This window comes from Chelonoidis abingdonii, chromosome 2 (genome assembly GCF_003597395.2).
Source record: "Chelonoidis abingdonii isolate Lonesome George chromosome 2, CheloAbing_2.0, whole genome shotgun sequence".
NCBI lineage: Eukaryota > Metazoa > Chordata > Testudines > Testudinidae > Chelonoidis > Chelonoidis abingdonii.
The window spans coordinates 6,405,264-6,431,912 of NC_133770.1; the positions used below are offsets into that span (position 1 = coordinate 6,405,264).

At 49.7% G+C, this 26,649-nt stretch overlaps 1 protein-coding gene across 3 annotated transcripts in view; it reads right to left on the reverse strand.

Annotated features, from left to right (window-relative positions):
• NBEAL2 (neurobeachin like 2) overlaps nucleotides 1-16,927 on the reverse strand; it is a 196,494-nt gene extending 179,567 nt beyond the window's left edge. For all 3 annotated transcript variants that reach the window (XM_075062154.1, XM_075062153.1, XM_032770619.2), the window contains exon 1: nucleotides 16,808-16,927. In XM_075062154.1, coding sequence (XP_074918255.1) covers nucleotides 16,808-16,858 — 51 coding nt within the window. In that variant the 5' untranslated portion in view covers nucleotides 16,859-16,927. The remainder of the gene's footprint in view (nucleotides 1-16,807) is intronic.
• Between the last annotated feature and the right edge of the window lie 9,722 nt (nucleotides 16,928-26,649).

Below are 26,649 nucleotides of genomic sequence, written 5' to 3' on the forward strand. Positions count from 1 at the left end.
TTTAAAGGGCCCAGAGCTCCTGCCGGGAGAGCGATGCTGCGGGGCTTGCTGCGCTCCGGCCGGGGATCCAGCCGGGGCCGCGGGGCAGCTTTGCCACGCTCCGGCCGGGGCTGTGGGGCAGCGTGTTACTCTCCAGTGCGGGGCTCCAGCCGGGAGAGCGGAGCTGCGAGGCTTGTCGCGGTCTGGCCAGAGCTCCAGTGGGGAGAGCAGGGTTGTGGGGCAGCCACACTCCCGGCCACGCTTTGGTCAGGGGAGCGGGCCATGGAAGACCCTGGAGCAGACCTCAGCCGGCAGTAAGGAAAAAAAAAAATTTAAAAGAGGCCTAAGGCGCGGGGCCCTCTTAGGGGTGGGGCCCAATTCCAGGGAATCGGCTGAATCGGCCTAAAGCCAGCCCTGGGGCCAGGCAATGGATCACAACTCAGAAGATCTGGGTTCAGCTTCCAGTAGCTGCTGTGTCACTTCCTCTCTCCAGGATTCGGTTCCTCCGCTATAAAAGTCTTCCATCCGTCTTGTCTATGTAGCAGACAGTAAACACTGAGGTAGGCTCAGTGTCTCATGAGGCGTACGTGCAGTGCCTTGCACACTGGGGCCCTGAGCATGGCAGAGGCCTCCAGCTGCTACCAGAATACAAACCGTATTCAGAGAGGACACCTGTGAGAGGAAAGGGTGGGCTCAGGTTTTCAGCCTATCTTCAAAGCAGGGGTGCACCTGTGCACACTCACTCACTCTTCACCTGTATGGAACGTCCTTGTCTTGGGAGCCCTCTCCTCCCCAGGTCACTAATCTAACAGCTGCATTTTGGACGGTGCTTTTCCATGTGTTGCAGCAGCACCTAGGAGCTGCAGCCGTGGGCCATGGTGGGCTGCTGGATGGAATTAGGAAATCTGTGTCTAAGGGAATGAAGTTTTGAGGGCTGGTGTCACTTCATTGATAAAGTTACGCCCAAGGCATCCTTCATCCCATTACAAGTTCTAGGTAAAGCCACCCTGTGGCAGATAACCCAGGGCAGCCAACCCATGCACGCCCCCACCCACAAAAAAGAGCCCCACGCGAGGGAATTCTGGCTTCAGACCACTGCAAGAGTGGGAGCAATGGGAGTTTTGCATCCCCGTGCACAGCAAAGGCCGCCCTGGTTTAACATCTTAGCGAGCTGGTGGTCCCTGCAAACGCTGCAACCCAGGATGGTTACCCCTTGTCCTTCAGCTGGCTGTAGAGTAGGACCATTGCTATCTCCACGCAAGCAGCTGCCCTGGTACAGCTTAGCAAGCCAAAGGGATCCACCCAAGGCTCATTGTAATGGGGACAGTTACCAGGAGCGGGATAAAGCGTGACCACAGTTTAGGTTGATGGTTTCCTGGATGGATGACGATTGAGGATTTATCAAGACAAGTGGATTTTATTTTTCTTTTTAAAAGAAAACCTCTACGGTTTTAAAATGTGACATGCAATGCCGTTCTGAATGGGATAAAACCTTGTGATGGGTTGAGTTACATCTTCACGGCGATTAAATTAATTTAAATGTACAGTTAAGCCCCCATCTAATACAAAGGACTATGAACTTGGCCAGGAACTTTTGCTGAGGATTGTTTTGGGTAAGGATGCGAGTGAGGGCAGGCAGAACACAGAGGACAGAAGAGAGACAGCCTGAAGGGGCAGCTGAAAGCCAGGTATCTGACCCTGGAAGAAACCTGCAGAGAGGTGTCTGAGCGAGGGGCGTAGGCTGCTCGCTGCTTTTGCGCTCAGCACCACAGTTATCCTGGTATTTGATTCCCTTCATATTCAGAGACATGGGAGTTTGTAAATGGAGGGGTGGGGAGGGATAGCTCAGTGGTTTGAGCATTGGCCTGCTAAACCCAGGGTTGTGAGTTCAATCCTTGAGGGGGCCATTTAGGGAACTGGGGTAAAAATCTGTCTGGGGATTGGTCCTGCTTTGAGCAGGGGGTTGGACTAGATGACTTTCTGAGGTCCCTTCCAACCCTAATCTTCTGTGATTCCTTGTAAATAAAGAAGATTGCAAAGAAATACCCAACTATCACCAATTTCTCTTCTTAACTAGAACATCTCCACAACCCAAAACTTTGGCTAGCCACTCGGGTAATAGACAGAAAGCAATATTAAGGCCCATCTAAAATATTCAAGGACATGAAAAAGTCCAGCCACTCAACTGAAGGAAGTCACTAGCTAAACAGATGGACCCAGAATTTGCTGAATGACTAAATCAACTTTTGACAGCAGTAGCCTCTTCTGCGGGTATAGATGGAATATTTTCTTCATTTCCGTTTAGTCATCTAGTTTAGCTAAATGATCAAACTCTCAAAGAACTAAAAACCAACTGGAATTAAAGCAGCAATGCTTGTTTTGCTCGTCCAGTCTAGGAATCACAACAAGGTGTAAAGATGAGCTCTGTTAGTGCTAAAACCTTATTGGATATATAACCACAATCTGTTCAATTCACTAGCTACAGATATTTCCTTTCATAATCAGTTTTAAATGGAAAATGTTTGGATAAACTCTATTCTTATGTATCCAGCACATTTAAGATCATTTTAAAACATTAAAACTCTGCGTGTTTACTTGAATTCCAGTTGCCATCCAAACGCAACTTGACAAGTAAAAATCTAGTAAATAGGAAAAGTCATTTGCCATTTTCTAAGTGTCATAAATGTAAAAATTAAGAACATGGACAAACAAATTAAGCTACATAACTGCTTAAATGTGTATAGCTCTCCAGCATATCCTCCTGTTTAGCAAGTCATAGTACCAAATTTAATGTAAATCTATATTTAATTCCAAATTCACATGTCACCAATCAATGAGAATCAACATCTCTTTAGGAAAATAAAGTACAAATGCAAAACCAGATTAACTGCATGATTTAAACCAAGGTTTCCTCCTTGCTGACTGAAGCCAGCAATTTGAAGTCAATCCACCTGTGGGCTCCGACCTGCAATGTCTGATGAGGTGCCAAGATTGTAATGAGTTGGCGAGTGTCTGAGCACTGCCCGTTGCTGGATGGAACTGATCAGGGCCTGGAACGACAGCACTGGCGTATACCACTGCTGACTGCCCCCACCAGCGGGAGCGGGAGGCTGGGATCTGGACCCATTCAGTGGGGCAGGAACCAAAACGTTCCCAGGACAGACACTTCTCTTCCCATTAGCATCGTAGAGGGGACCAGAGGCGCCAGCCGCCTCCTTGCAACAGGCACCGTACAAACGTTAAGGATACGACAGCTTGTCCCAGAGAGCTTACCGTCACCTTTGTTCTTCTCCTGCCCCGCTGGCATCCCCACACCTAGCCTGCTCCAGCCCTTAGCACCGAGACAGGATGCAGAGGTACCAGCCCGACCTGGCACCTAAGGAGCGAATTCAGGGGCCCAGGTTAGAAACCAAGCAGGAGAGCAGCAGCTGCTCCAGACTGATGATGTGTGTCGCCGTCTGGCAATACAGAGCAGGCTGGCGTGCATGGTACAGAGCTGCTACCCAGGCTGAGGAGCCCATCACATGAATAGGGGAGGAGGGCTCGGAGGAAGGGCGCCATATCAGGTCCCACTAGGCCATCTCATAAGGACCAGGAGGAGAATTTTCTCCTTTTCTCTAGTGCCTGGTCTGGTTCCACATTTCTCAAGGGTCTTCCACCCGCTCCCTTGGGAGCTTGACTGTCAGCCTGGCAGACACCACCGCTTGGACCTTTTTATAAAGCCGAGTTCTTCTTACTACCCCATCACTGCCACACTGCTTGGACAATCGCTCACCTCCTCAGCCTGTACAGGCTACAAGAACCTAATGCTGTACTCTCACCACCACGCTGGTTAGTTGTTTCCCTACAGGCCTTTACACAGCGCTTGATGTCCTGTTCCCGTAACACCATACGGTCCAGCCAAGCCAAAGTTGGATCTGTTAATCTTCCCATGTCCAGGACGGTGCTAGAGTGTCCTGGAGCAGGGACAGCTACTTAAAACCCTTATAAGCCAGGCCTGCATCGCATCCGTTTCACTGGGAGCGCAGAACAAGTCCTCTACCTCGCTGCTATTTGTGGTATAAACGCCAGAAGCAGAAGAAGTGAATCAGCGATGGGCCCTCACACGCCAAGGAGGAGCATGCAGATGAGCTTTTAAAGCCAGCGGAAAGAGGAGGACCAGGGGGATGACAGATGCAGCACCAACGTAAGAGAGGAGGGCAGCCGGCTCATGGGATGAGCACATACAGTGGACTCCGGGGTATTAAAAGGTGAATCAACTCCACAGTCAGAGATGAGAAGTCAGGACAGTGATTGTGACCTGGACAGGTGTTTTATCAGCTAGCATATTCCACACAGCCACACTGGGGGAGGGAGAGGCTAAAACAGGTCAGGGGAGAATTAATGGCCTGGTGTGGTTATGGGCACTTGGCTTTTAGTCTCATCCACCAGAATAGCCAGGACTCCAGGCACTAGGAAACATGCTCCCTTAGCATTCTTCTAATTGAGTGTATTCTCCTGGCTGTATCCCTAGTGTTTTGTCACAAGGCCCGTTCCTAGAAAGCTACTAGAGACAGACAGGAACTTCTGGAGGAGGAGACCAATTTCCCAGTATCATTATCAGAGTGGTGGCAAGAAAGACCGAGGGACAGGAAGCAGGGAGTACTTAAGCATCATCAAAAACCCAGAGGGCAAGAGAGTCAGCAGCAGGCAACTCAGGGATTCAGCCTTGCCCCTAAAACGAGCTTCCTGGTTTTCAGCATGAGTGACCTTCCTGGAGGAGTGGAACTTCAGAGAGCCGACGCCTACATAAGCTCCAGGTAGCACGGGCTTGAGGGGAAGGGCCACCATGGAGTTTGGGCACTGGACTGGGACTCAGGAGATCTGAGTCCCAGCTCTGCTACAAACTTCCTGGGTGGCCTTGAGCCAGGTCACATAGGGCTCGATGCTGCAACATGCTCTGGCTCTGACCCCACAAAGCACGTGTGCACTCCCATTGACTAGTCGAACACTCAAGAGACATGCATGGGCTAAGTCCAGTGCTGGATCAGACTCAGTGTGCTCAACCCTCTGCAGAATTAAGTCCTTGACCTCTGAGTCTCAGGGTAAGTCTACACTACCCGCCGGATCGGTGGGTAGTGTTAGATGTATCGGGGATCAATTTATCGCGTCTCGTCTAGATGCGATAAATCGATCCGCTAACTGATGCTCGTTAGCACAGGAGGAGTAAGCGCAGTCGACGGGGGAGCTGTGGCGGTCGACTCGCCGCCGTGAGGATGACCAAGTCCAACTTAGATACTTCAACTTCAGCTACGCAAATAGCATAGCTGAAGTTGCCTATCTTAGTTTGAACCCCCCCGCAGTGTAGACCAGTCCTCAGTCTCCCCATCTATAAAATGGGGATTACAATCCTCCCTTTGCCTACCTTGTCTAGTCAGACTAAGTTCCTTTGGAGCAGGGATTGTCTCAATGTGTTCGTACAGTGGCCAGAACAAGGGGGAACCCAACCTCAACTAAACCATTAGGTGGAAGTCCTGTAATACAAACGTGTGGCTCAATAACAGCTATGAATGTTGAAATGCAAGGTTAAGACCAGCATGGACCAATACGATCATCTTGTCTGACCTGCTGTCTAACCCAGGCCAGAGGATTTCACCCAGCCTTTCCGGCAGCAGGCCCATCTCTCAAGGTTGAGCTAGGGCAGGTTTTTAAGAAAGGAAGCCAGCCTGGATTGAAAGGCTTAAGTGACAGGGAATCCACCACAGCGCTCAGCAAGTTGCTGCGGTGGTTAATCACCCTCACTCTGACTAGAGCAAGGTGGATGTTAGAGAACTTGAGAGGCACCCGCTCAATGGACTGATAATGCTCTGCCACAGGGCCAGTTCTACCATTAAGGAGAACTAGGCGGTTGCCTAGGGCGCCAAGATTTTGGGACGCCAAAAAGCAGTACCCCCAATCTTTTTTTTTTAATTTATTTTATTTTTTTTACAGTAGTTCCTCCCTGAGCACGCGGTCGCTGCTCCACTTCTCCCGCCTCCCAGGCTTGCAACACCAATCAGCTGTTTGGCACTGCAAGCCTGGAAGGGGAGGAGAATTAGAGTGGGAGCGGCGTGCTCGGGGAGGACGCGGAGCAGAGGTGGGGTGGGGAGGTGCTGCATGGCTCCCCAGGGGGAGGGGGGAGCTGCCACAGGGCAGGGCGCAAGGTGGAAGTTTCGCCTAGGGTGCGAAACTTCCTTGCTGCTTCTCTGAGGGCAGGGCAGGGCTGGTGCACTAAAGGCGGTCAGCATCCATGGGGCTCTCATCCAAAGAAGCAGGTGGAGTGCATCTCTGAAGCAGGAAGCTAGAGAGAGCTGCCACCCTATAGCTCAGGAAAAGGGGACAACCGTACTGCTTACAGCACAGACAGCTTCGCGCACGTGCACACAGGTTACACCTCTATATGTGCACCACCATAGGCAGATGGGCGACGCAGCAGCCAGGCAGAAAAGTCACGGTGGTTTCCGCATACCAAAAAAACTCAACAAGCTACGAAGGATCCCCAGCCAGCTCACGTCACTAGACGGTATGAGTCACCAGGCTCCCAGGCACTACCAACAATCCTCTCTTTTCTGAAGGACAAATGGGCTGCGAGTGTTAACGGTGGAAGGAGGAGGAGTTTATTGCTAAGGCGCTGAGTTCGGGTTCTATTCCAAGCTTTGCCCGGCTCACCTACACGGACACAAGCCAAGTCACTTCATCTCTGTGCCTCATTTCCCAGTCTCGGGCTCGTATGGCAGGCTCCCATTCTTTTGTCTGCAGCTGTGTTATTCGTATCGTAGGAGCTCCCAGCAGCCCTCATCATGGACCAGAACCCTATTGCGCTAGACGCTGTCCAGACATTGGCCAGGCCTTCCCTATTGTCTTACACACAGAATGGTGGTATTGTTAGAGCAGAGACTTGCGTGGTCAGACAAGGTCTGAAGCAACAGCTAACTCTGCAGCTAACAGGACGCCCCCGTTTGGATCTCTACTGCAATAGAAATAAAAATAACCAGATAAGAGAAACAAAAGTCCACAAAGTCAACTATGGGCTTCATTACACGATGATGTCATTTACGTGTGCAGCACGTCCTCACCAGTAGTGAAGAAAACCCTTAGGCAGAGAAAAAGCACAAAATGTTGCTCCGTTTCCTGATTAAGGGTCACCTTTACCTCTTCAGATGTGGCTACACGCTGCAGCCACTTGCTTGGCAACAGCCATCCCCGTTCCACTCCCCGGCCACACACACGCCCAAAATCTCTGCTAATTACCACAATTCTCTCCTAGTCAAATCTTTGTTTTCATAAGTCGCTTGCTTTGCCAGTGACACAGTAACCTGGACAGCAGAACCCCAATTTTATGAACATCAATCTAATGAATGACCCATCATATGAACCATTTTTCTGCCACTCAGTGGGACTTCAAACCTTCAGCCAACTTTCAAGCAGCTGTACTAGTTTGAATAGACTGAGCAGTTTGGCAGCGAAGACTAACCAGACACTACACATGTGTAACTATTTGCTATGTATTCTGTCACTGGGCAATAAATTAACTTGTGCACCGTACCCACTGCAATTTTGAGATGTTCAATTTCATGTTCTTAGCACCTCATTCTCCAATTAGTTCCTAAAATCGGGATCTTGCTATATTCCTAGTGCACAAAACAATGGGGAAGCAGTTCTGTTATTGATCCAAATATCAAGTAGTAGCTGTCACTATTCAGAGGGGGCATAATTGAGACGTGCAAGTGTGCAAAATCCCCACTGGATTTTTATGCTATATTTTCATGCTAAATCTGTTCATTCAGAGCCTGCCTGTAGCTATTATGGTACAATTCCCTTACACTGTAAAGTTTAAGAACTACATCTGAGAAAAAAGTTTTAAACTCTTTGGCTCGGTACTTGACAAGTCTTTCTTGGAAGGATCTGAGACACGCACATTTAATAATGATGAAGACCACCACATGATGAAGAGTACGATATATGCCTAGACAGATCTGCAGCCTAAATTCATCACAGGCTGCTAATCTGCAAGCTTCCGAACCTCTGCACATTAGGACTCCAAATCTCAGACCTAACTGGACTGCAGTCAGATCAGATAACTGAAAATCTGGAGCCCCTGGCTGCCTGGGGGCTGACAGCTGGAGCCCCCAACTGCTGTCAGCCCCAGGCAGCTGGTGATTCAGTAAATACGGAGAGCCAGATAATGGAGGCTCGTTAAATGGGGTCCTACTGTACTTCCATCCTGACCTAGGGGGGAACTTGAGGGCTAAATGGGCCTAGAGAACGGTCTCTCTTAAGACTGACAAGTGGCCAATTAATGCCAGTTGTGAGAATTTTTTTTCCTGGTATGCGGAAAATTGTCCATTGGAGAGTAACCCAAGACTAAATGAACTTTGATTAGTTCATTATTCAAATGAGGTGTTCATCACTGACTTAAAATACACAGCATTTTGGGCAAGATGCTGGCTGATAGAGCTGCGATTATGAGAAATGAAATAAGTCTGGAAAATAACGCAAGCGGTACCAACGTAAATGAATCTGTTTAAATAGACTTACAGAGTGATCAAAACAAAGCAATTTAGGCAACACTAAATGGCATTTCATCAACAGATGACAGACAGCGATGTAGTCTGCAGAGTTACAGGGCAGCTGCACATATAAACCAGTTACAAGACAGGGACTTACTAAAACACACTCACCTTGCCGGACATGTACAGTATTTGTCTAACCACGCTTACAGCACAAGACGAAACTCATTTGCTGTGACCATCAGCTGACAAGCTACTAAACTAAGGGCTGGATTCTCACCTAAGTCTCGTCTACGCTACACAGCTGGACTGTTTTACCAAGTGGCACACCTCTCCATTCTACAAATACAGTTTATTCCCAGATGGGAAGGGGAATACGCTATAGTGGTAGAAGGTACCTTTATACCTGTATAATGCCTGCACACTAAGGTTGTATCAGTAAAAAAAAGTCACACCTTAATCCAAGAGTTACACTTGTGCAAAAAGAACCATTTAGACCAGGACTTACACCAAGACCCCTTTACACTAGTCTGACAGCACGAGGGGACCCATAAATGGGACGAAATGTAATTCACACGTAATAAGTCCTTTGTACGCTGCTTGCTACCATCATCTCTAGTAGCCTTGCAGAGACCCCACTGCACTAGCAGAGTGCAATCAGTGCCGGGCACAGCGCATTCGGCGCTGTCCGTACAAACTGGAGCCTCTGAAGTGCTTCCTTTTTCAGCACCAGCCACGGCGGCAATCCAGTCCTCCGCTGCTCCGTTGCAACACCGGACGCGAGATCCAGTGTTGTTTGAAGGAGCCTTCGCATATCTGTATGACACACGCACTTCGTCCCAGGTGCTTGCGTCCCTCTTCCCCTGGAGCGACATGGGGAGACCTCAGGTAACAGAAACCTGAGCTCCAGCCCTGGGGGCGGTGAGGAGATCCCAGGAAACAGCACAACAACCTGCATCTCCTCTCCACTCCCCCAGAGCAAGAAGAGCTGTATCTCAACTCCCATCTGTTGACATCACTAGACAGGTCCTCCAGAGACCTGGACCTAAAGCCTTCAACTAAGAAAGGAAAGCAAGGCTCGGGGGCTATTTTTCATACATGAAGTGGGATTGCCGATGGTGGAGAAAGGCCTAAGGAAGCACTGAAGTATACAAACTGTGGTTTTGAGCTGCAATTCATCTTGAAGGTTTGCCAACGGGTCTGCTGCTACAGCTGCAGCCGTACGTTTCTGTATGCTCTGGGCAAGAGAAAGGTTACCAAGTAAAGATTCTTTGAAGCAAGGATCCCTTCCAAAGAGTAAGCATAAGACACCTGCTCCCAACCCAGGAAGCTCTCCAGTTTCCTTAGCCCAGCAAAGACAGCAATGCTGGGAACACCTGCAGTAAGGTAGCCAGAGCTTATAGGTATGATTATGCACAACACGCTACAGTTGTGCTGCTGCAGCACACCCGTGTAGACACTCACTACTTCTCCCATCACTGAAGTTAATCCACCACCCTGAGAGGGGGTAGTTTGGAAGAATTCTTCCATTGGTCAGTACAGCTATGTCACGGGGGGAAGAGTGTGAGTATATTTCTCACACCCCCAAGAGACAAAGCTATGCCAATGTCCATTCCCAGGATGGACCAGCCCTATGTTCTGAGGCCACTAAGGCTGGTCTCCGCTGGCTTCAAACTGACATCAGCCAGCTGCACCTCCACTAACAGAAGAGGAACAAGCCAGCAACTCCAGCCATTAGGAGCAGCTACAGAAGCTGATGCAGGCACTAGCAGAAGGGGCCTAGCCAGGGTCACACCTCTCAGACCCAAAACTGTGTTGGGGAGACCAACACACACACACCCCGGATCCCCACACCATGCAGACTTAAGGGAAAAATGGCAGAAAGGCCCAGTCAGAAGGAACAGCTGCAGAAGCAGCTGGAGAAGGGACCTTCAGGGAACTTTCAACACCTTTGACTGGACTGACTTTGTCTTGTGCCGATTACCAGTTTGTACCACCTCAGCTTCAATCCAGGGCTTGCCTCTTAGCCCCTTCTCCTCTGCCCTGTCTTCCTCACCCCCTTCCCACTTACCTGATTTCTCCCTCTTTCCCCTAACTAAACCCACCTAAAGAAATCTGAGAACTTGTCATTTGTCAGTGGTGTGTTCTACCCCTTCCCCCACTTTGTGTCTGGAGCCCCGAGCTGGGATGGTTCTTCAGCATCGCTCTGATAAACATGATTATTACCACTGCTAATAGATAAGCCACTTGCAGTTTAACCAGTGCCACACTCAGGCCATGTCGATGCTACACAATGACGTTGACACACAGCCACCGCGGTTATTAAATCGTTTGTGCGCGTGCACGCTCGGCTCCTTGTGCCGGCGGGGTGCATCTCCTCGTTCGGTCGGCACGGGGCATTGCAGGACAGCTCCAAAAAGTCAGGAACAGTCGACGCAAGCAACGCGGAGTCTACGCTGACACTGCGCCGACCCGACTACATCGAGCAGGACTTTCTGCCACTCAGGGAGGCGGTGTTGCTAAATCGGTGCCGAGAGGCACTTATGCTGGTGGGAGCCAAAGTTAACAAAGACACTTCCAAAGCTAAGCTGACGCAAGGCAGCCTATGTCAACCTAACCAAGTAGTGTAGGCCTAAGACTGCCCGGAGCTGGCCAAGGAGACGCGGTTAGACTGCCAGACACCACTAGCACCTTGTGCACGTTCGCCTTTACACATGCTACTGCCAGGGAGCTACACTAGTGCACAGATGGGAAACCAGAAGGAAAATGCTTGCGCAAACCAGGCCTAGATGAAGGGAAGGGTGTCTGGGAAATGGGAGCCATGATAAAATAGAAACATGCTCTGAAGATATTCAGAGGAGAGGGCTCGGCTGAGGATGCTGTCACTCCCTGAGCCCGCTCCAGCTGCCTGACATCCCAAGACACTGTGCACGCCAAGGCTTGTCTGTGCCTGCTTGTCCACTGTATTATTGTCAAAGCTGCATAGTTCCCTTGGCGGGTGGGGAAAACGAACAAAGCGAGCCCAGCCCTGCAGTGTCAACAGCAGCAGGGAAACTCCTTTAAAGAGGCAAGATCTGGTTACCAAGTTCAAAACAAACCCAGAGCAGAAGGACCTGGCTGATCGGACACTTGATTGGCCCACGTTAACAGAAGGTACACGCATGCAGTCATTTAATAAGAGTCACCAGTGGCTGCAACGGGCCGTGACAAGGAAGAGTTGAGTTCTGCCATAAGCTGCAGAAAGACCTGCAGCTCCAGAATGGTTTCCTCTAGCAAAAGGAGACGGCACAGCCCCACACCCCTCTAGGCTTTCAGCAACTCCCAAAGCTCAGACTAGCCGGGAGCCACAAGGGCATTCTAGGGCACCAGTCAACGCCGTGTAGTCCATCGCGAGAGTCTAGCAGCCCCACAAAGAGACACTCTGGATGTCCTCCTCTCACCACGAGCCTCCAGGCCAGCTGGTGCATGGAGATGGCCACACACATAGTTCTAAATGGAAAAGGGACCTTAGCTCAAGTTCTCCACGGTTCTTCAAAACGAGCAGGCTTTAGCCCAGTTCCAAGGCTCTCATAGGGCAAGCTGTTATACAAAGCCAGAGCCGTCTCCTCACCTAGAGGAAAGGCAGACCTGTGGTTAAGATACTGGACTGGGACTTAAGATCTGGACTCTATTCTTGGCTGTACCATGGACTCTGTGCCCCTCTCCCCATGCCTCAGTTTCTCATTCGAAAGATGAGGCAAATAAATAAATAAATAAATAATTGGAGATATACCTATCTCATAGAACTGGAAGGGACCCCAAAAGGTCATCGAGTCCAGTCCCCTGCCATCACTAGCAGGACCAAGTACTGATTTTGCCCCAGATCCCTAGGTAGCCCCCTCAAAGATTGAACTCAACCCTGGGTTTAGCAGGCCAATGCTCAAACCACTGAGCTATCCCTCCCCCTTCCTTTCTGCTGGGAGCGGGTGTTAGGGGATGGATCACTTGGTGATTGCCTGTTCTGTTCATTCCCTCTCGGGCACCTGGCATTGGCCACTGTCGGAAGACAGGATACTGGGCTAGATGGACCTTTGGACTGACCCAATATGGCTGTTCTTATGTTCTCTGTTTAGACGGAGATGCACTGTCTTTCTGTGCAGCGCCTCGCACCCTGGAGACGCTGATCTCAATGCCTCTAGGCACTACTGTGATATCAGTCATGTCACTACAGAACATCAGAAGTTGGGGTTTTGTCAGGTGGTCAGCGGGCTGGATGCAGCTCACATCCTCCCCAAAGGCCACTTACTTCTAGTCCCATTTCACTACGCTGCAGGAATGTGTTTAATTAATGGCATGATACAACATAAGTGATCATTTTTCACTCCCCAGTACTTAATGTACTTAACAGAGAAAGCTCAGAGGGAAGATGATTAATAAGAATACTGAAGATCCATCATCCGCTCAATAAGGCTTTAGCATGATCTGTTAAAGAACCCACACAGCTCATGAACAAAGACATTTTTACAAGCTGAGACGCCATCAGCAACGTTAATTCTTCTTTAACAGGAAAAGATGCAATTTACTGGTGGGTTAGTAGACACACATGGCATCTTCGCTGATCTCCATCACCATGTTGATTTTGTCTTCCTAGCTGCCTAACCAGCCCCCTGGATTTTAATTTTTATGACACAATGAAGGACAATGTAAGAGAAACGGACTCCTGTGCAGCATTTGATATTCAGTCCAAATCGGATGATCAAAGTTAGCAAGCCATGCATTCCATTAGGATGTTAGAGAGATAACGATATCTCGGCATGATTCTTGTCTTTGCCTTTCAAATGCAGTTGCCGGCAGACAGGGCCTGCTATTGCACTGAGTGGCCTACGTTCCCAGCATTAGGTTCAGACCAGAGTCCCAGCCAAAAACAGCAGCCCCCAGAGATTTTGTAGGTGGGATTTGTCACAGGGCACCGTGGCTGGAGTAAATCTTCACGATCAGGGGACTCCTAAGAGCAGTTGGTGTTTTCGCATAGCAAACATTGTAGGAACAGGCAAATGCGTCAGACGCAGGTATACAGACATTCCTAGAGACTTCAATTGTAAGTATTCGTACACATAAATAGCAGGTCATGCTGTAAAATATGAAGGCCGTGTAGAGAAATCCAGTATTAACATAACGAACGGCATAGCCTCCTGCAGGCCCTTTTGCACATTAGTGACACCTCCCCTGCAAACAGAAATCCAGCATGAGGTCTCAGATGCCTGCAGGAAGAGCTGTTAATGCCTATTAACCCATTGCAGGGTAATGGTGACATATCCCAGTTAAGCAGAGATCCTACCCCCACAGGATATCGGTGCTTATCATCGAGAAGATGCCATTGCAACAATCTAGATGAATAATACTCCTCCTCGGAGATTCAGCAAGATCCAACATAGCCAATACATCTCCCCCAGTAAGGCATAGGTACCATACATCCAAGCCTTTACTTATCCACTTCTCTCTCTGTTCACCTCCCTCCTCTCTTCCTCCATCAGGTACCCAGATAACTCTGAACAGCGCGCGCGCACACAGAGTCAATTCTGTGATTCATAACTACCTGGTCTCTTGAAATAGCATCCATTCCCCTTCCCATTTAGGTGATTTGTCCCCCTTTTCCCTAACTAAACCCACCCAAAGAAATCTCCGAACTTGCCATTTGTCAGTGGTGTGTTCTCCCCCTTCCCCCACCCTATGTCTGTGCATCCTTCCAGAACGTTAAGTGTGATTTTTTGCTTGGAAGCAACTCGTGTCACTGGGAATCTCTACTCATTTTCATTTCTTAAAGGTTGTTGGTTTGGGGTGGGGAGGTTGTTTGTTTTTTAAGAAAAACTGAAGTCAACTGTAATATCCCTCCCTCTGAATTCTGCTGCATGCACACATCACCCTCTTTTGGTTCTCAGGGATGAGCCCAAGCCTGCAGACTTACCAGCGGTCAATTTACCATCGCACTCCAGTTCAAATGCAAGATGCAACACAGCAGGAAGAGACAGAACAATCCACACAAGGGGAAAGGCAGATACAAAATGAAGGTTTCAATCTTGCTGTTATCCTGGAACTGTTCAGGTGGGTGCAGGTGAACCACCAATCTTAGCTCTGGTTCATCACGTTCTCAGGTTTAGAGGGTGGGAACTTATCCTAAAGAATCAAGCTAGTGCACTACAATTACCTCTTTACAGTCAATGGACTCCGGATTAAATTCAACCTTTAAAAAAATCGATTTCGGAACTGGGAATGTTTCATTGTTGCTGCTCTCATCTCCCCATCCGGCTCAATCTTTTTATTCCATGCAAGCCTGCGCCTTTAGAAAAGCAAGAGGTGGCAGAGGAAGGCAAAGGCCATATGATTTTACATTACAAATGGTTTCTTTGGATGACGAAGTGACAGTTTGTTATCCCATGTTCCCCCATGACATTGAACTGACTTTAGCAGTATGCTAAAAGCTGAGAAAACTTCCTTTTCAGAACAAAAGAGGAATTCCCCCAGCTGATGCCATATTTACCGCACCAAAACAAAGCTCTACTGTAGGGGGCCAAGTTTGCTTGTTGGAGCTGCACTAGCGGAATAAAATGAGGCACACATCAGATGTAATCATCAGTGCCAGCTAGTGCCCAAAACAAAAGAGTTTTGGGAAGACTCAGACATTAAACAAGAATATAACCCACACGCATCTTGTCAACATGAACATACAATGACTGTCTCCTCTTTACAAAACAGTGTTCTACAGGCAGAGACCAAAATTAATTTTAAAGAGACAGTTTAAGTGTCCACTACTCCAAATGTCATTTAGAAGGACATCAGCAGCTCAAATCTGGGCGGCACTGTGAAAAAGAATGTTTACAAAACAAGAGACCAACAAAAACGTTTCATCTTTTTAAAAAAATTCTGAAAAGGAACCAGCTTAGCAAATAAGTATTCCTGTAGAGCACTTGCAACTCAAACCTTATCAAAGCACAACCAGGACACATGGTGCCTGGCAGACGCAAAGTCAACGGGAAGTGCCAGCAAAAAGCAGTGAAACTGGGTAGCCACATTTCATCGTCTAGCCTGGGTGAAGTGCAAAAAGCAAACAAATGTAAATAGTGAATTTAAGATCTTTTAAAGAAACTGCCCTTTTAATTTAGCAGGTTACTTGCAACCTATACGCTCAAACTTTGCATTTATCATCCCCAAGACGCGAGCCTCCTGCTTCGAAAAAGTTTTACTCTTGTCAAAAGCACCATGATTGTAACTGACAGGAGATTAGGACATTTCCCTCCCCCGTTTTCCTGTGCATCAGGCTGCACCCTGTGTCCACCCAGTTTCCCTCATGTTTGCTTAGAGTCTTTCACACACAGCAACAGCAAAGCATGCTGGTAAAACCACACCAATTAGCAAGGTGAGTCAGAGGCAGGTGTTGCATCAAACGGGGTTAACCATGACAGTTTATAACTTAGGCACAAAGCCAAGGAGGAGTCCGCTGGCACTGAAGAAGTGAGGTTTTTACCCACGAAAGCTTATACCCAAATAAATGTGTTAGTCTTTATAAGGTGCCACCGGCCTCCTCGGTTTTTTTTTGTGGATACAGACTAACACGGCTACCCCCTGGATTCCTTTTTAACCAATATGATTTTAAACCCGAGGGTCTCCTCCTTCCTGCTCCACCTGCACAGGACCTCACACCTGCAAGGCTTTGCCACTGCCTGATTTCCTAGGCGCTTGACCTGAGCGTGGCTACACTTCCCCGCGCCGTTGTGTCACCAGAGCCGGGCTCTCCTGCGCACACACAAGGTAACAGTTGCTAGGGCCTGCGGCACAGGGGCCAGGAGTCCAGCGGCAGCCGAGGCACAATAATCAAACAAACAAGCGCCCAGGAAGTGAGCGAACGGCTGCCATGGTGCCCCGGGCCGCCTGCGCCAGTGGGGGGCGGCGGCGCTGGGGGGCTGCCCCGTTGTTAGCAAAGCACCGACACCGAACTATTGCCAAGCGGGGGTGGCGTGGGGTGGGGTGGGGTGAGCTTCCTCCTCCAGGGCAGGGGGCGGATTGTCCCCGCGGCCGGGAGGCGAGCTCAGGGCAAGGGGGGATGCGGCGCCACTGCACCTGCAGCTGCTCCGAGCCCATCCCGGGCAAGCTTGGGGAGCGGGGGACAAGGGGTGCAGCCCGCGCCCCGGAGAGGGGGGCAGTTAACAGGTGCGCCCTGGACAGGTGTGACAGGTGCCCCCCCGGGACAAACGGGCGGGGAGGGGGGGGCAGGCGCTCCTCCCCAGGGAGCGGGTATTTGCAGGCGCCCCCCGACCCACACCCACCTTGGCGAAGTAACGCATCCACAGCTCGTAGAGCCGCTCCTTGGAAGCCATCCTGCCGCCGCCGCCGCCCCCTTATCTCCGCCGGCCGCTGCCGCTGGCTGTGCCCGGCCCCCAGCCCATGCGCCCGGCGGGCATGGCAACTTTCCGCGCCCCGCTCCTCCTCCTCCTCCTCCTCCGCTGGCCGCCCGGCTCGCTACGCCTCCGCCATGGCTGCTGGGGGGCAGCGCGGCTCGCCTGGCGGCCGGGCTCGGCCCCTCCTCCGCTGGAGCCTGATTAGCGAACAGCCCCGGGCCGGAGCGCGGGGAGCCGCCCCCAGGTGCGCCCTGGCCCGGTACCCAGCCTGCGCGCTGCGCGGAGCGGAGCGGGACACGCCCCGCCCGGCTTCCCCTGGGTGTCTGTTCAGCCCCTTGGGCTGGGTTCGCACGGGCGGGGGCCGCAGCTCTGCCCGGGGGCTGCGGCTGGGCAGGTCACCCCCGCGGATGGACTAGCAGGGAGCCCGGCGCCGGAGCTGGCAAAGGCACGTGGGTGTCTTAGGCCCCACTGGGGGCAGTGGCTTGACTTCCAACAGGTGCGGCTGGGGGCCAGGGCCCAACGAGCAGCCACTAAAACCGGGCAGAGACCGGCAGCGGGGGGAAATCCAACAGGGCTGCCCAGAGGATTCAGGGGGCCTGGGGCAAAGCAATTTCAGGGGCTCCTTCCATACGAAAAAAAGTTAAATAGTACAGAATTAAAAATTTTATTGACGTAAATGTTTGAAATGAAGTATACACAGGCAGAAAGGGAAGGTACTGTACATCTGGGGTCAGGCTTGGGTTATGGGGGATTATGGATATCGTTTGCAAGGATGAAGAGATACATACATATCGCATAACCGCCATAGACCCAGACTGTGGTGCAAGGGTTTTTAGTGTGTCAGTAGATAAGTGGGCTTCTTCGTGCCCACCCCTCACCGGCTGACCCTGGAATCCAAAGGGTTATGGGCCTTTGGGCCAATGGGTTCAAAAGTGGCCCCTGATTTTCAGTGTCTTGATTTTTGGAGGGGCCTGGGGCCTGATTCGCAGAGGCACCAAGCTCCCACACAGCTCCCATTCAGCTGGATTCCTGGCTGATAAATGCCTTCTGATCATCAAGCCCAGCCTGTTTCAGTGGGACATCTCCCAAAGAAGCTAAAAAAACATTTGCAGATGACGGCCTTAGTGTGTAAAGCCTCAAGGGGCTGGATTTCTGAAACAATGTCAGAAAGGCACCTTGTGGGATTTTCAAAAGCATCTAGGCCTGCTTGCAATCCCACTATGAGCCTACATACCTTTTAAAAATCTGGCTAGAAGTACCTAGGCTTCCAAAGGACAGGCCGTTTATAAATATCTCTAGCTGGGTGCAAACATGCAGGTGCTTAGCTATAAGCATGGGGGTGGTCCCAGTTATGTGTGCAAAGTTAAGGTTATGCGTGAGCGATGGCAGATAGATGAGATTTGTAATTGACAGATAAAGTGTCATGACAATCTTTAGGTATCTTTTATGCAGCATTTTACAAGTTATGGCTCTGGTCCTGCATTAGGAGCTGCTCCCTCCAACACCCCTGCCTCTGTGGTATTCCCATGGGTGAGGTCTAGGCATGGGGAAATAGCAAATGCAATCAGGTTGGTCATTTTTGCTTTTGTTTACAATCCATTTTCCCTTCTGATTCACGTACTAGATGCTTCCATTGTCCATCCCCACCCTTAAAAAGAAATTAACAGCACAATCTACAAGAACACAATCAAAGGAGGAAATAGGAACTAGCACCACAAGGCCATATGACAAATAATGTTGTGACCTTGTGTAAACATTGTCCTTTCCTTGTGAACCCTCTCCCCCGATCTGATTTACTCTCTTCACTTTACCATGTCGAATGCATAGATCCCCATTCCACGGCTCCTTGCATGCTGCCACTAAGTGTAGTTACAGGTGTAAAACGCCATCATTCCCATCTGGTAGCATCTAAGGGCTTGTGTACAGGGGAGATTATTACTAGTTACATCAGTACAATGATACTGGAATATTAAACCGCTATAATTATACCAGTATAACTACCCATGTAGACACTCCTGCAATAAGAAGACTGTTTTCCAGTATAGCTTAACCATCTGGGAGCATAATGTAATAAAATCTCATTCAGTGGGCAGGTAGTGATAGAAATGTAAAGGAAGTGTCATTTTATCTGTAAAAATCTACAGAATCATAATTACAATGGTGTCACCCTCTGCAGTGTGGTGGGCGAATTCACTGACCCCCCACTCATGGTCCCAGCTCCAGGTCATCCTGTTGGTGGAAATATTGATAACCCAGTGTCAATGGAAATGGATTGAGTTGGGTGTCATTAGAAAGCCTTTTCTCCCATGAACATGATACCAAGCATGACAAATCTAGAACAATTACAGTAGAACCTCAGAGTTTTGAACGCCAGAGTTACGAACTGACCGGTCAACCGCACACCTCATTTAGATCCAGAAGTACACAATCCAGCAGCAGCAGAGCCAAAAAAAAAAAAAAAAAAAAGCAAATACAGTATAGAACTGTGTTAAACATAAACTGCTAAAAAATAATGGGAACTTTTTTTAAAATTGACAAAGTATAGAAACTGTGCTTCTGTGCTTGTTGCATTTAAATTAAGATGGTTAAAAGCAGCATTTTTCTTCTGCATAGTGAAGTTTCAAAGTTGTATTAAAGTCAATGTTTTGTTCAGAGTTATGAACGTTTCAGAGTTCAGACAACCTCCATTCCCGAGGTGTTCGGAATGCTGAGGTTCTACTGTATGTCGATATATATTTGAGAAAATGTTTTAAAATCAACTTTTTTGTTATTCTGTAACACAGGGATGCAGTGCCTCCATAAAAAAGACATTGATCTTTGGTAATCCTAGGGAAGTTAGCCTTGACATGTAGGAATGAACACATTTATTCCTCAAAGTCATCATCAGTGTCCTCTCTGTTTAGGGCATCATTGCTAGACACGTTGTCACACTAATTCTCCTCCATGTCGCTCTCGCATATCTCCATACAAGGCAGGCTGCTGGCCAAACATCTGTAGGCTGGTAAGCATCCAGTCTTTGCACACAAGCACTTGATTAACTGAAGGATTGACGTGGGAGGCAATGGTATTTCACACATAATTGGTGTGATCCATCTATCCTCCAAGACCTATCCATACCCAGTTGGGCAGGGTAGAATCCCAGAGCCATTCCATTGCTTGAGAATTTATCCTCTTGGATTCCTTGCCAGCGGCAATTTTTCTTTATCTGCTTCTTGGAAAACAGTCACTAGTGTAGCTGTGCAAGCATCATAATGCTGGTCTTCAAACAGTAAACTTGGGATATGAACCAATGAGCTCATCAGCGACGGTCTCAGCCGTTCCGAGCACCTTCAGAGCAAGGAGAGAGTCTTCGGAGGCTGAATCAAATGTCTTTCAGTAAAATTATTTGGTCTTTCCCAGCCTTCCAGTAGTATCACATGTTGAAAGAGCATGGAAACGTGGCAGTTGGGTGGCTTTTAATGGTCTGATTGACAGGAACACATCTCTGAGGGATATGCAGCAATTCTGTTCCCCTGCAGCAGGCCCAAAACCAGAATCTTGCAAGATGTCTTGGGTAGCCTCTCACATCAAGCACTAGAACATCTGTGTCTTGTGCAAAAATGTGGAGTTTCATAGCACCTCTCTGTGGCACTGATGGCATGCAAGATCATTTTAGTGTCAGCCTCCTTATGGGACCTACAAAGAAAGTCCACTGAACAGTGCGAGGAGTCAGAGGCTTCAATATGTCATATGATGATGAAATTCTTTGCGCAATTCTTCACATGTTGGGGAGTTTTTCCTGCAAAATATATGTTTAACTCATCCTCCGTGCAAGTATGAGACAGTAGCTTCTTCATTGTGACATTGGAGATGTTCATGGAGTCAGGGATTTTGTATTGGACAAATACAGTACCATGGAGTCTCTTCTTTCTGGTAATAAGAACATAAGAACAGCCGTCCTGGGTCAGCCCAAAGGTCCATCTAGCTCAGTATCCTGTCTGCTGAGAGTGGCCAATGCTAGGTGCCCCAGAGGGAATGAACAGAACAGGCAACCGTCAAGTGATCCATCTCCTGTCACCCATTCCCAGCTTCTGGCAAACAGAGGCTAAAGACACTTCAGAGCATGGTTTGGGATTTTAATTGATTCCTCTACATACGTGTCAAACACAAGGTGGACTTCGTTGTAGGTTCAATATTTTCTCTCTAGCCTCATAATGAAGTGTTCAGCCAAATCACGGCAGATGTTCACAGTTTCTGGTTTGTCGAGAGCTTGTACATCAGACATACCACCTATGATTGCTACACTGAAAGGCATCTGCTGGTGTAAGGTACCAGTCATGTTGTCAGTAGGTGCCGGTTTAGGAAGAGCATGGAAGATGTGCATTAGTTTACTTTTCGCCTGCACGTATACCTTGTTCTGTCGCATTCAAATGCCCATTGTGGTACCATGGAGAACCTGCACTTTCCCAAAGTCTCACATAAATCAACACCACGCTGAGATCTGGACGCTACCAGGAGATAAGCATCAGCTATGAAACTCCCACATCCTGAAGGACAATATGCTTTTGCATAAAAATGTAGCAGCTGCAGACTGAGTCTCCATGTTACTGTTGACATCAGTGCTTTCTTCCTCTTTTGATAATGCCACGTCTTTTGCAGCTTTTAAAGATATGGGCTGTGATTCATTTCTGCGGATAGGATTGCTAAAAACTATGCCCATATTCAGCAGTACATCTTCAATACATGCTTTAAGAGCCTTTGTTCCTCTTTAATCCCATTCAGTGCACATATTTCTCTGCTCTTTGCCTCTTCATCAGTCTTCACCACTAATTCCCATCCATTAGCGCCTCTGCAAGCAACTCACGAACTCCAGCTGAGTTCCCTTCACTCGCCTACGGAATTACATCTGCTCCAGAACCAAAATCCCTTCCAAGGAGACATCAGCAAAACTGAGAAAAAGACACTCTTCGACGGGAATAAGAGTGTCCACATGGCAGGTTGTAGTGGTATAAATTCACACCTTAGCTTGCACTGCTATCACCTTCCCATGCAGACAAAGTACATGGCAATAAGAGTCTCCCATCTGTATCTTGTAACCACTGGAAGCTCTCCCAGACCAGAAGGGCCGTGTTTCACACACCTCCTCTCACTCACTTCTCACAGCTGTATATGACAACACACAGTGCAGGGCTGGGGAGGTCAGGCGCATCATTCACAGCCAGGCAGCACCCCTGGAAATCCAAACAAAAGGCCATCTTTATTATCATATTAAAAATCAGTTTAAAGCCCATGTTGTGGTTTTTGGCTTTATTTAAACTCCCTGACAGCCTCCATTTAATTAAATATGAGACACTTCCCCAGTGATTTGCTAAATATATTTGGCCAGATTCTCTGCTACAGCACCATGGGTTTAATTTTCACTCATTAAGGTACACCGGCTGCCTCCTCTGCAGCTTGGAGTGCATTTCCTCCCCTCCCCTCAGAATTTCACCCTAATCCTGCAAACACTTACACACGTGGGTAAATTTACACACGTGGGTAAATTTACACCCATGGGTCATCTCAGGCTGTGTCTACACCACAGACTTCTGCGCTCTGTTGGTCAGGGGTGTCCAGGAGGGTGCCAAAGGTTAAATGACTCGGCCAGGGTCGCCTGTGGCTGAACCAAGAATCAAAGGCAGCTTTCCTGAAACCCATTCCACTGGCTTAGCTGAGAGACAATACTTCTGCCAGTGCCTCACACCCTCTGCACCATTAGGTCACATCAGTGAATGCCAGAGGTTACCTCCACTGAGTAAGCTGGGTCAGGTGACTTGAAGCAGATTGCTGATTGGACACCCCTGAGCATAAAGCTTCCTGCTGCAGGCTGTCCCACTCTCTTTTCTGAGCAGCCAGTTGCTAGGCTTGTTGCTGCTCCTGCTGAGACCCCTGTTCCTGTCTCCCCTTTTGCCTGGCTCTTGCTCCTGTTACTGCCCCTTGTTCCTAACTCCTGCCATCGTGCCTGGTTTCCACGGGTTGATCCTGATACCGCTTCTGCTTCCTCACCCCTAACTCCAATGACTGACTCCATCTTGTCCCTTGGCTTGATTTATGACTCCAATTCTGACTTAATCCTTGGTGTGTCTTTCAGCTCCGGCACTGACCCTTGGCATGACTTCCAGCTGTGACCCCAATTTCATCCCTGGCTTTAACTGCTGGATCAGACTGCCTGTTATGGGCCCTGACAGCGACCCATAGGTCACTCAGTGTTCTAGCCCCACAATTGCCTACTGCTCTTTCAGCAGCCTGCAGGGCTCCAGGAAACCTTGTGGCTACCCAAAATAATTGCAGATTCATTGGCCTGTCCACCACTCCACAAATCCTCTGCATTCTGCCTAGAGAGCTGCTAGAAAGCACAGTTCCATGGCATGCAGGGGGAAGTGTAGTGTATTGAAATCTCTATTAAAATTGTAAGCTACCACTTTAAATGCTCAGGAGTGTTTCCCACTTGCAGGCTTGGGGATTCTGTAGGGAAGCATGCAACCAGGGACTAGCAGAGTCAGTTCTGCAGATAGGCAGCCTATAGGTGGAGTGAGTTGTGCCTTGCTGTTTTAAGGAGCAGGCTGTTTTGTCTCTTTCTGGTTTTGGTTCTTGTGTGTTATTGGTCTGGATTGTACGAAATAGTCATGCTACATTGCAACCTTCTGGCAAGAGTATTTATGTTTGTTTTTTAAATCTAGTGTCTGTGTGTGTGAGTTTGTGCTGTGAACATAACAGGGAGGAGATCCCAGGATCCTGCCACCTGTCCATTGAACTGCGGAGCTGCTCTAATCCCGTTTCCATCAGGGCTCTCCCAGGATAAGAAGGGGAGGGCAAGTCTGGACTTAAATATTGGCTTTCCTGGCCCCTGCTCGACTCATTCTCAAACTGTGCTTTATGCTGGGTTTGTAGAGCACCTCTCCAGCCATCTGCTTCTCTGGGGCCAAAGCCTCCTCTGGCGTAAATTGGCACATCCCGACTACAGTCCCCAGCTGAGCCTTGTTCTGCATGATCCGGCCCGCATCTTGGCTGATGTATTCTGAGTACTCCTTGTCCTGCGCGCCCCTCCCTTCCTGTGACATCAGCCTGCCACACTCCCCTCCCTGGGAACGTGTTGCTTGGCACAATGCGGTAAGACGCTTGCTCAGGAAGTATCTAGTTCTGGAGGTCAGGCCATCCAGATCCTTGCCAGGGAGAGAACCAAAGTTCATCGAAATGGGTTACAGAAATAACCCAGTGCCTGGCAGGGGCCCTAAGGTGGGCTAGGAGTTTTTTGGGCCTGCCCGACAAAGGGAAGTATGTTTTATTTTGAGGTCACTCATCCTGTGCTGACCTTGTAACTGTGTCTCTGGGCTGCCGCCTCCCTGTCCCAGGCAGCGCCTGGACTGGGGGGGAGCAGCCAGAATTTTCCAGGGGTAGAGGGGCAGGTACCTGCCAAGTACTGCTGGCCCAGAAATGGAAGAGGTGGAGGAGGCAGCATGAGGAAAAGGCAGCCCAGAGTTCTGGGAAGTGGGGAGCTTGGGGGAGAGAGACCGACTGGAACGTCTCCCCCATATCCTACTGGGTAGTGTCTATGGGGGTGGGGGAAACCTACACCTCTTGAACCCCTCACTGCACTGCTGGTTTGGAGAGCAACTAATTTTGGGGGTGGGGGGGTTGTACTGCTGACCGCTGCCAGCGCTGGAGAGTGACCTTGGCTCCTCTACAGAGCTCTGATGCTCCCAGCCTGCCTGGAGCTCAAGTGATGGGGGCTCTCTGTGTGTCTCTGCTCGGCCGAGTCCCTTCCCTTCTCTGAGCCTCAGTTCTGTACTTGTAAAGTGGGAATGGTAATTGTGCCTTTGTCTCAGCTGTTTCTAACGGGCAGCTCTTTGAGGCAGGGGCCGTCTCTTCCTCTTACAGCCCAGTGGAGCTCCAGCAGGGTCACCAGATGTCCCAATTTTATAGGGACAGTCCTGATACTCAGGGCTTTTTCTTATATAGGCACCTGTTACCCCCCACCTCCTCTCCCGATTTTTCACACTTTCTATCTGGTTACCCTGGGCTCCAATCCCAGGTGCTACTGTAATCCAAACAGTGACACCTACTGCAGCAGTGCAAGTGGGAATCTCCCTTCCAACTCCTCCCTAGGATTTTGGGCCATCCAAAGAAGAGTCCGTCCTCCAAGAGGCGCATCCCTGGGTTTTCTGCAGAACCCAGTGCATGCTGGGACAGGACGTGGGGAGTTGGATCTGCAGCTGCGGAGAGCCTGCAGTTCAAGGCTCGGAGCCCATCAATGCTTCTGCATGTGAGCAATCGCTGAAATCAATGGGCATTGAGGGTCCTACAGCACTTTTGGAAATTAGGCTGTTTAACTGTGTTGTAGGTGCAGCTCCTCAAAGATGTTTCGTTGATTTCAGGGGGAGTAAGGTGCCTAGGCGGAGCCTTCCCAAAAGTGTGGGGGGGGGGCAGGAGCCCTGCCCTCTCTGTGGCCCCACTCACACCCCTCCTCTTCCCCCTGAGGCCCTGCCCCCGGCCAAGCCAGAAGCTGGAGTGGGGCTGGTGAGCCCGGGCCCCTCCATGTGCCCGGGGTGGGGAGGCCCAAAAGCAGTCACCAGCCTGTGTCCCCGCCCTGCAGGCAGGTGGAGGGTCTGCAGCTCCCTGCAGCTGACCAGGGTCCAGCTGCTGGACTGGCCAGGGGGTGGGGAGAGGGTAAGAGGCGGGGCAGAGGCAGGACCTGTGGCGGAAAGTGAACGGGCCAGGCCTGTCCACTATCAAAAAGTGGGAGGGCCATGGCCCCCTGGCTTGCCCCTGCCTTAGGCGCTTGGGAAACGTTACCCACAAAGTCAGGGGGAAGGACAGTCTCCTGGCTGGGCACTAGAATATGTGTCAGGTGACTGGGACATCAATTCCTGGGCCTGCTCAGGCTTGCTGTTGAATTTGTGTGAATGGTCCCAAATCCCTGCTCAGAAGAGTTTTCAGACTCGGATCACTGAGTACGTGCACTATCGGTCACCTGTGCTCTATGGCGGGATCTTCCATCCAGCCGTCACTGTGAGCCCAGCTAGATGATGGCATGGGGTCGCTGTGGCTGGGAGGTCTCATGCTACACACCAGGTTTCAGCAGGGTTATCGTGAGCACAGAGTCCAGAAAGGCAGCAGGAAACAAAGGGAAGAGGGTAGGGAGGTAGATTATCCCACCTCTGCTGCTGCAGGGTTCTTACGCCTTCCTCTGATGCTGTCCGCTGGCAGAGACAGACTACTGGGCTAGATGGATCTTGGGTCTGATCCCATCTGGCAATTACTGTGTTCCTAGATGGGGAGCGGGACTGTAGACAGCGAATACTGAAATACATAAAACAGAGCATGGTCTGGTATCCCTCACTCCCTGCATGAGAAAGAAACAAGCCAAAAAATACAGCATGATTGGTCCTCTTTTACCTGCCTTCGCATTGGCACTTGCTGACCATGAGTGGAAGAACTCCGCTATCTCATGGTTAGTGCAGGGGACCTAGCCGCAGGACTCCCGTTATTATCTATATCACCATAGTGCCTGGCACTCCTAGCTGAGATTGGGGGCCCATTGTGCCAGGGGCTGTATTGCCACCAAGAGAGAGACAGGCTTGGCCTCTAGACAAGGCAGACCCAAGGCAGGAGGGAAAAAGGGATTTGCTCAAGGCCTCACCGCAGAGGACACAACACCTGGCTCCGGACTCCCAGCATGGTACCCTAGCCACTAGACCATACTGCCTTGGGACTAATTCTGTGTGCTTCTGTGCAATCCACACAACTCTCCG